Source organism: Echiichthys vipera (genome assembly GCF_963691815.1).
Source record: "Echiichthys vipera genome assembly, chromosome: 7".
Taxonomy (NCBI): Eukaryota; Metazoa; Chordata; class Actinopteri; order Perciformes; family Trachinidae; genus Echiichthys; species Echiichthys vipera.
In genome coordinates this window covers 17,636,129-17,646,508 of record NC_139832.1, presented here as the reverse complement: position 1 = coordinate 17,646,508, position 10,380 = coordinate 17,636,129, and the positions used below count along the sequence as shown (strand labels likewise).

The following is a 10,380-nucleotide window of genomic DNA, read 5'->3' as shown; positions in this document are numbered from 1 at the left end:
ATCCCCCCCCCGTCTTCTTTTTCTCTCGACACCTACTTCCGATTGAAGTCTCGAACACAGTTTGTGACACAGAATATAAACGCCCTCATCTGGAAAATTTTGTACAAAGCCAGTATCAAAAAGAGGAAGTGCTACCTTCTTCTCTGCCACATGCTCTCATTTGTGCTGATCTTCCCTTTCGACCCTGGGACATGTTATTTTATATTGAAGCGGTTTGAAATTGAGTACAGTCAGATTTCTTGCACAGATAGACTTCACAAGAGGCTGTATTCACACAGAGTACAGCCTTCAACTTCTTATATTGCCTGTTTTGACAGTCTGTGAAGTTGACATCAGTTAAGGAACTCAATTCAGCTGAAGTCACCAGATTCTGTCGAGTCACGCTCAACAGAGTGCCCAAGGTAAGCTTATTTAAAAAGACTTTTTGTTTATGACCTTGTTTGAAAGTTATTGTCAACTTCAGGAAAAGGAAGCCCCACACACATAAAACACTCACAGGACAAGAAAGGTTTCTCGCTGCTCCTCTTCAGATCCAGGAAACAACAGTTTAACATGCTCCAGGTCACGTCTCTTTTGTATTCTTTGAGTGTTACTTTATGTGTTTGCTGTGCTTTGTGTCAGACTGTATGATTCAAATTGTTCAGAGGGAAAGGAGCAGCCCTGCAAACCTGTGGGGGGATCTGCAGTACTTTATATGTTGAGCGTGCCACTAAAAAAGAGGAAGTGAGGAAACTAAACATCTTCCCTTTTCAGTTTGACAATATTTTTTTTACCAGTTCAGTTGTGTTTTTAGAAACTCCCTCAGTCATAAAAACGCCTTTCAAAACACAACTCTAGAAATACATTCAGCTCAAGATTGTTCATGTTTGAACATGAAAAGCAGAAATGTGCAGGCACAAGATTTTCATGCAACAGAAAGCTGTCTGGCAGTGTAATCAGCATCTTTGCTAGTCGGCAAGTAACTCCACTGCAGAAGTTGAAAGTTGAGGACACATAACCCCTATGAGAGAGAGGGTTTCTGCCCAAAATGTTGATGGAGGCAGTGTTTCTTTGTTTTCTGTGGTTTATATTTAATCTCTTTTCTCTTCAGGTGGTGAATTTCTCACCTTGAACAGAAGTGATGGAGGCTGCTGAGTATCACAACGAGAAAGACACTGTGGACATTGATTATTTTCAGGGTAATATCCTGTCAGTCAATCATGATTAATGTAGTACGTTGAGATTCACAGTTTTTCACAGTCTCTCTTGATACAATCGTACCTATGTATATGTCAGATGTCGCCAATTGGCTGTGTGACTTTTTACATAATAATGAGTTATTTGGGGACTTCTAGTCAGGATTTAGAGCGAATCATAGCACTGAGACAACGCTGGTAAAAAATTACTAAGGACCTTCTAATAGCTTCAGACAAAGGACTTGCTGTGCTGAGTGACTGACTTTAGCGTGGGGGATTTGAATTGAATATGTACATTGGAAGAGTTATTGGTGGCTATAATAATTCCTATGGTCAATACTGACATAGAGGACAGGAGAATTTCACATTCAAAAGACTGTGATTTTGATTAATTCAGAGTGCTGAAGTCATCTTTTGGACCTAACCTTTCAAGGACTGTACTGTAGCAATAGTTTCTACATGTTTTAGGTTATTTACCATGTTTAACATATTTAAATCACAATTAACCATTTCTATCGACCATCACTTGTTGTATTTTAGACATTTCAACACCTTTTTTCAACACCTTTTTTCCCAGCAACCATCTGTTTCAATTTATTTCCCTTTTATTTGAAAATCCATTAGCAGACTTTATTTGTTTAATCCCTCATATGAACATCAAGTCTGCATCGTTAATTTTTTTCTCAAATATTATCATCATGAATTAATGCAGTGCAGACGTTGTTGTGGTGAACTTATAAGCAAACAGTTTCCTATTTAGGCATCCAGCAGACATGAAGCAACTATCATTCATTTAGAGTTGTGTTTCTGATGAATGTATGTCCAATATTCACCTTCATATGAGCTAAGCAGTGTGTTCTTCATTAACCCCTGAGGGAAAAACTGTCTCTGTTTAGCTGCTAAATGCTCCACTGTGTTCACCAACTACCCAGCTCCTTTCTACTGTTTAATGGGTTTAATCAAACCTTTTTCTTTTTCTGACTGCTGCATGTGGGGGCATGCTTTCATAAAATATAAAGTGTATGTGTGTGTATTGTATTTAAAGAGCAAACACATGGGTGTAGCCTTTTAAATAAATGAAATATTCAGTGTGTTCGACATGATAAGAGAGCTGTCGTTCAGTTAATTATAGAATTTTAAAGGATGTAAAAATAATAAACAATAGTATCTGAGCAGTGCAGTTTGTTCATATATTCACACAGGAGAGAAGCAGAAGTTAATTCAGCCAACGTATTTAAAAGACCCCAAATTTGAAAAGCTAAAGGAGGTAAGAGAGATTCCTATTATCTATATATAGACTTTTGTATGTATCTGTGTCTTGGATTAAACATTTACTGTAACATCAAAGCTCATCCTGGACTACACAGGGAGTGTGTCCTGAGTGGGCGGGAGGAAATACATTAAAGAGCCTGGATGTATATGTGTGCAGCAAAGAGCATGAATAATATCTGATGCAAGGAGAGAGGGGAGAAGGATCGGTGAAATTTTAATGAATATAATTATCAGAGGTGATGGGAGACAGATCAGAGAGTCACAGTGAGGAGTCGTCAGCAGAGTCTGCTGGATCTGACTTTAAAACATGCCTCTGGAAAAAATGGCAGCACAAGTGGCAGTGAATTAATAAATGACTCAATAAGCCTGAGATGTCTCATATGTAGAGTTGGAAGGATAAACAAAAAAATATCTGGCGGAGCATTTCGTATTTATCATCATTTCCATCTACTTCAAGATCTGATTATCTCTGAAAATCACGCTGTTTTTAATTTGGCACATTGGAAACAGAAAAATGTACGCAAGAAGATGAAAGGGTTCAGTGTATCTGACTGTGTGATGAATTGTGTTTTGGAAGGCGCTGGTTTATTGGATCAATAGAACTTTGAAACCGGAGCACATAGTGGTTCAGAGTCTGGAGGAGGATCTGTACGATGGACTAGTGCTTCATCACCTGCTGTGTGAGTTAATACACATTTATATAAGTGTACTGTCATTTATCATTACCTTACCTTCACTTAATCATTATCTAAATTTGAAGATAAACACTAAGAAAATCTTTACCCTCGTTCATCTAAAAACTTTCATTTTCAATATCCAAACTAAGTCCATGTCAGTCAAATAATAATTCTCATGATAATTTCCTAAAATCTAAAGCAAGGTTAGCTGGTGTGCACATGCCTGTGGAGGAGATGGCTCTGACCAGCCCCTCTCAGATCCGTAAGCTCGGAGTGATCCTGGAGGAGTTGGACAAGAGACTGGGCTTGCAGGACAGCAGCCAGATCAAGTGGAACGTCAAACGTGAGTCATGCAGCTGACGCGGCTTCAACAACGAAGCAACAAATGTTCTGTTCTGGCAACTTGTAATTGCAACAGGATTTGGTGCTGTCTCAATGGTGCCACGTTAGCTTACACCAGCTGTGAGGGATTTTAGTGGAGATAAACATGTTTTGGGTGAATCACCTGTCAGTGGATTCTTGTTTTGTACTGGTGCTGGATAAGGGAAGCAAAGAAAAGGCCACAATAGTTATTTGAATTATATCAGCAGTCTGAATTCCAGAGTTTGGAGTTTCCAGCCTTCATCTGAACTTTTTCCTTCCTGAATCATATGACTGGAAGGATGGAACCTGATCCACCAAAAACAAGTGCCAAAAATGACTAATGTCTTGTTTGGTTTTAAATGATCGTGGTGAGCACTAACCTCTGAAACACTGCATATCCTACAACTGCTTTACAATAAAAGCCACTGCATGTTTTAATGTGAAGCAACCAGCAGTAGGAAATGATTGGTTTAATAAAGCTCTGAGATGACTGCAAGAGAGTGAACAGTGAACAATGAGGCAAATAAAAAAAGAGGCTAATTTCTTGCTGCATCATTTCCTTTTGAATCCCTTGTGAGAAGGGATGTAGGCCTGGGTGATTGCTTAGCCAATTGAATCCAGCGCAGGATTGGCCGATTTCGCTTTAGATGGCTAAAACAGCTATTGCTAAAAATAAAATTAAAAAAAAGGCAAACTATGAATAGTATCAAAAATAGGACTTTATTTCTTGTGAATCTTTAGGATTATAACTTAAAGTTCTTAGAAGTGAATTTTAGTTGTGTTCATGTATTTGCAAGATTAAAATCCTTTTTGCCTCTCTGTGCTGCAGTACTGGAGGGTTGTGAGTTCTCTCGTGTCAATGCATGTTGTTTATTTTGTGTGTGTGTATTGTTCTCTGCTGTTCGCCCGTCAGTCATCCACAACAAAGACCTCCTGGCCACTGTTCATCTGCTGGTTGCCATGGTGAGATCTTTCCAGCCTGAACTGGATTTGCCACCGAATGTGAAAGTGGAAATTGTTGTTGTGGAAGTGAGTTTAATCTTGAGCTTTAGCACTTTTTTTTGGTACCAAAACACACACACACACACCTTGTGGAATTGCTTCTTAATCTCATTTTCATGCAGGTGAGCAGAAATGGGATCAAATCAGATGTGCAAACGGAGGTCCTGACAGAGGAAAGGTGAGCAGATCTCTGTCCTGTGTGGTTCTGTCAATGTGAGAAAAACGCCTGATATATTTTTGGTCTTTTTCAACAGGGACGCAGGCTCAGACTCCCTCAGCCAGACTGAAAGTGAGTAAAAAGCTGTCGGAGGTTGAGGTGATTTGACATTCCGAATGTCACTGAAGTGGCATTACAGCCTACGATGACTTTAACACATTTTTCTGGCTGTCTGGTCACCCAGGGGAAGATCCCATCGAGCAACTGCTGAAGCTTGAGGCTCACAAGGTCAACACAGTGAAAAAGGTATAACAAGGAGACAAAGAGAAGGGCTGAGGTAGTTTAAGGAGTTAAGTCTCTCATCTCCACGGCAGTGAGAGAGTAAATGCTGTGGTGTTAAGACCGGGAATAAACAGGCTAAATATACTTTGTTTGTGGCTTTAACTTGAAATATAAGCACAAAATCAAATGTGAAAGGTATGCTTCTCTGGTATTCTGTAGTGTTTGCAAATGGATCAATGTATTCAAATCCAGTAGCAATTTCAAGTAGGGTTTGAAGACAATTATTATTCATTATTTATTAATCTGCTGGTCCAACAGCAAAAGGGGATGACATCATATTGCTGGCCCTAAGTAACGTTAATTCACAACATTAACAACGTGTTTAAAACTGCGATAATGGAGTGTCATCAAGTGTTGGTATGTGACGAGTAGGGAATAAGACCCGGCTGCAGTGGTTCAGAAAAGCTGAGGTTCAACGTATGAGATTACCTGGCGTCTATCTGTGGTTTGCATAATCTTTTTTTTTTTTTTTGTCAGTTGGTTATAATCTGGCTGTCTCTTGTTCTAATTAAATAATATCCAACAACAAAGGTAACAATATCTTTGAAAAGACTTATATGTAGACAGTAGTCTGGTTTACCGGATGTACAGTGGTGGGATGATATAGCTGAGATAGTGGACCACTCACCAGATGCAAGGTACTTCCGCTATCTATTTTCCAAGGACATTGTTGCTGCAACCGGATTTTACCTCCGCGCAAGACAGCTGTGATCCAGCTGTGATCCAGCACTGACACAGCGCTGTGAGGTATGCGAGGCGGTAACAAAAGAAACTGTTTGCCAGGCTTTGATGAAGATTGAACAAACATGTTTGATACCCTAATATGTCAGCTAAATAAGACCAACTTATATTCCAAACTGCATGACTTTTTCCATTTTCAGGCCATCTTACACTTTGTCAACCAGAATATGTCAACCATGGGTCTGCAGGTGGCTGATATGGACAAACAGGTAAAAAAGAAAAACAGCTGAACACAGTTTTGGAGCTTTCCTAATTGATCTATTTCCCTGAGATGATATCACCTTCCTTGGATGTGCCCCAATATCCGGTGTATTTCCTATCTAGTTTGCTGACGGTGTGATTCTGCTGCTGCTGATCGGACAGCTGGAAGGCTTCTTCATCCCGCTCCATGACTTCAACCTGACCCCCGTCAATCAGTCTGAGATGGTGAGTAAGGATTGAGTATGTTAAGGGAAGTGCATCCTTAGAGCAGTGATACTAAACAGATACTTCATTCTCTACTCAGGATGCCATATATCCATTTTATATTTACATAGCAAATATTAGTTTGCTGCTATATTAATGTTCTGCATGTTCAGCTCCTTTAACTTTATCATTATTTATCCTTTAATCATTATTCTACCTGTTGATGCTCACAGGTGTTGTGGGTTTCATATGCAGCATATACTTATATTTATTAAAAATCAACTGGTCACAAAAAGAAATGATCTTTTGTGAAAATGTAGATAAAAACATAGACTGCATTATTCTAATTCAAAAGTACTACTGTAAGATACACTTTTTCAATTTCTAAATTGAGCTACATGTATTAAAACTGTATTAAAGACAAAGGCCATTGGAATTTTTCCATTGGATTTTAGATTGGTATTGACCAAAAGTTCATGATACTTGAGTGTTATGTTCTGCAAGATAACACAGCGCTGCAGCATTGTATAAAGATGAGGCTTGGCCTGACTTGGACCCCAGAACTTTTCTTACTCATTTTGATGAAAATGTGCTGTCTGGATTTTGTTTGACATATTTTATCTGATGGATCTCTAGATTCACAATGTGACCTTGGCCTTGGACCTCCTTAATGACACAGATCTTCATGTGTCCAGTGTTGATCCACAAGGTGAAGAAATACGACACACACACACTGCTCACAGACACACTTGTAAACAACAGATTTTACTCAAATTAAAATGCTAGGCAAGGAGGATGAAAAAAATAAAACAAAAAGTGCCTTGGTGTAAAATAATTGCAACAAAAAACACCAGCACTCAATGACAGCAATGTCAAATGAATTCTGATGATATCAACAATCGAGAGCATTTATCTGTGTGTCGGGGGAAATGCCAAAATCTGTTTGCACATCAGGTAAAGGATCTGGTAGTTTGAGTTAATCTCCACTGCTCGCTGGAGTGTGGGTTTGACAGTGTTTCGTAGGGAAAGATGGAATTGCTTGTGGAATATGAATGAGTGTGACTTGTCTCGATGAGTATCACTGCGGTTGATTGGCTCAGTCCGAGGTCATCATCATTCATTCAGAGAGGAGCAGTGAGAGACAGTCTCAAGGGGACAATGTCACTTTGGTGCCCGATGATAGACAAAGGGATTTAACCTCACTCGCTAGATCTACATCGTGCATGTGAGTGTGTGGTGTGTGTGTGTGTGCGTGTGGGGAGGTGGGGGGTTGTCTGAAGGAAGATATGTTGCACTCCACCACTTATCAGACAGATCCCAGAAATGAACAATGCTTGTCAGTTTTATCTTGCAATTTGCCAGTTGTCAGATTTCCCACTGTAAAGTCATGAGATTATGACGTGTGGCATACCTTTACGACTGTCATCCAAATAATCATCCAACAGTGACAGTATTACATTATGTAAAAGTTTGGGAAACTCTGCAGCACAGCATTGTAATCTGTAAAACACAGAAAAGAAACCAGAAACGTTTTGACCAGCAAACATTGTTTTAACAGTTTGCCTATTAAGGGATTCTATTAAAAAAAAATAATACTGCATAATGTAGTATATTAATCATTCAGAATACCAAAGACAGTTCTTACATATTAAGTTCAAGCTAAATTAGAAAATGATAAGTATTGTCTGGAATATAAATGCACAATTATGGGATTGTCTTTAACACATGTTTTGTTCTCTTGAAGCAAAGGTTTTTTGGTTTATTCTAGACAGACACAGTTGTCTTTCACTCATTACTTTGGAAGAAAGACAATATTTATGTATTGGTAGAAAAATACAAGGAGTATAACGACAACATAAGCTCAAACTGGACCGGGTAAGATGGCCGCCATATGATTCTACCCTGGAATGGCAACTCAGGAGGACTCTTCACATCTACTGTTTAATGTCCATGGTTCCACCATTGTGGAGCCAGGACAGCAAACCGGCCCTCTTATAGTGAGGGGGTAGCAAGTCCTTTGGCAGTAGCAGCATAATGGACGGGCTGGAGTGTATGGTTTAAATCTGAAAGGTTCTGAGGTGTGTGTTGGTAGAATATAGGGACCAAGCTGGTTTTAGAATAAATATCTAAATCTTCAAAATGCCCATGCACAAAGCCAGATCCATAAAGAGAGACATGTTTTTCCCAGTTTGTTGAGGAAAGACCTGACTAGCCTGCTCAGAGCCCTGAACCTCAACCCCATCCAATGACTTAAGAATAAACTGTAACACCGACCTTACTAATTCTCTTGTGGCTGAATGGGAGTAAATCCCTGCAGCCATGTTTTAAAAAATCCTGAATAGAATAGTTATATATAATAGTTAATAGTTATAGAAAGCTGTTATACACTAGCAGCATATTAAGGCCTATGGTTTCAGAATGAGATTGAGATCAACAATCACATATGGGCCCAATGTTTGGGTGCCTACTTTTGGCCATGTGGAGTAAAACAATGAAAAAAAAAAAGAGAAGAGTGAAATAGAGTTACTGACCTAGTGAGTTGCAAACTTATCCGAGGGTGTGAATCAATAGCAAATGGATCTACTTCACTTCCCTACAGATCCATTATTGACAAGATGTTCTGTATTCTCTCCGAGCTTGAATCACAATCTCAAAAACTTCTTCACAACATTGCCTGACATACAGCCTGTACAGTAATTTTGAATTACAATAACTGTTAATGTAAGGACCAGCCAGGAGCAAGTGGTAATTTATTTCGTTTTTACTGTCTTTTTAATTACTGGCATAATCACTGTGATGGAATGAGGAATCCCAGCACTAAGGGTCTAAAACTGGAGTGCACTGCATGCATTAATTAGGTTAGCTCGTGGTGGAGTCGATCTTAATATCCCATTCATTTACTTAGAGCATCTCACAACAGAGTGCAATTTTGTTGGAATCTCATCTCACGAGGACGTATTGATTAAATGCCTATCTAATGTTGTTGTTGCTGCACTGCTGATCTATGACCTGTTAGGACGGATTGTGAGAATAGTTATTAGCTAATGTTGGTAAAAGCATCCTCGTGCTCTCACTGCCTCAGTGGCTTGGTAGATGCTGATGGTGCAGGATAAATACACACTAAATGTCCCCTGTGCAATGTGTGTGACAGATATTGTCTCTCAAGACGACACTGCCACCTTGAAGGTCCTGTATGCCCTGTTTAAGAAGCACAAAGGGAAATAAGAGAGGAAGAGGAACTCAGCAAACAGAGATGAAGAAAAGTGGAGTGTTTTATGGATTCTTCCATCTCTAAATTGTTGCAAATTCTTTTAAATGGTGACGTTGACTGTTTTAAGAGTTTTTGCTGAGAGCCTAAGAAGCTTTAACAAGTAATACGTAATTAACGATATCAGTGTCTAAGGGCCAGTTCAACCAGCATTTATGTGCATTACAATTCTCGACCAAAATTAATTAATATCAATCACGCTGCAGTTCATGGATTTGCTCATGTGGGCAAAGTTAATTTGCATGGTTATTTCTCACAGTGCTTAATTTGACCATAGACTGTATATAATGTGCATGTAGTCTTCATGATGTCACCTCTAGGTTTCTGAAGAGCCATTGTGAAGCTCAGTGTAGGCGTCTCCATCTTGGCAGAGCCTGATGTTGCCTGTGCCCGGCTTATCCAAAAAAAGAGGCAAATAGGTGGAGCCTGGATAGAGCTGAGAATAAAACCTACAGTCTCCTAACGGTGCTCACCTGTCAGTCAAAGAGGCCATGCCCTAAATAATGATTCATTTTAAGTCTTAATATAATTTAAACAGGTGACTTATACAAAAATTCACCACCTGTACAGTTGTCATGAATGGGGAAATGAATAGATACTAATACTGTGTTTTGTACCAGGCTCTTAACATGTTTATTTCCGCTCTATCCTTTTAAAGGCATTTTAACATGGGTATCTATAGGGATTGACTTGCTTTTAGAGCCAGCCTTTAGTGGCCATTTGAGAAATTGCAGTTTCCAAAGCTTATCAATGCTTCATAAAAGGCAGTTGAGATGGGCTGGTCTTTTATATGTTTTAAATATGGTTTACATTCAGTAAAATATATATTTATTTTTTCTTCTATCTCTTGCTCTCTTTCCTTCACTTTATTTCATTTTCATTGTGATACTGCTAGAACATAGCACTTTTGATTATTGATGTAGCAAAGCATTGTATTTTACTGTCTTAATAAAGAATGTGAATTTCTTCCTTTGCTTC

The 10,380-nt window shown here is 39.0% G+C and overlaps 1 protein-coding gene across 2 annotated transcripts; it reads left to right on the top strand.

The window, feature by feature from the left end:
• The first annotated feature begins 204 nt into the window (after nt 1-204).
• On the top strand, nt 205-10,380 carry parvg (parvin, gamma). Of its 2 annotated transcripts, XM_083916784.1 has the most exons (13): nt 205-401; nt 1,091-1,178; nt 2,378-2,442; nt 3,025-3,127; nt 3,324-3,467; nt 4,401-4,516; nt 4,612-4,667; nt 4,744-4,778; nt 4,891-4,952; nt 5,870-5,938; nt 6,054-6,155; nt 6,771-6,843; nt 9,286-10,380. In XM_083916784.1, the coding sequence occupies exons 2-13, from the start codon at nt 1,121-1,123 to the stop codon at nt 9,357-9,359; spliced, it is 957 nt and encodes a 318-aa protein (XP_083772910.1). In that variant the 5' UTR covers nt 205-401; nt 1,091-1,120; the 3' UTR covers nt 9,360-10,380. The 2 variants fall into 2 exon arrangements, with proteins under 2 accessions (XP_083772910.1, XP_083772909.1); XM_083916783.1 differs by lacking the exon at nt 9,286-10,380 and having other exon boundaries at nt 6,771-7,062.

Bases quoted from the DNA above. Each gene is read 5' to 3' on its own strand.
- parvg (XM_083916783.1), top strand. From the start codon at position 1,121: ATGGAGGCTGCTGAGTATCACAACGAGAAAGACACTGTGGACATTGAT. The intron at 2,443-3,024 runs GTAAGAGAGATT...GTGTTTTGGAAG, and splicing joins AATTTGAAAAGCTAAAGGAG to GCGCTGGTTTATTGGATCAA. The intron at 4,668-4,743 runs GTGAGCAGATCT...CTTTTTCAACAG, and splicing joins GAGGTCCTGACAGAGGAAAG to GGACGCAGGCTCAGACTCCC.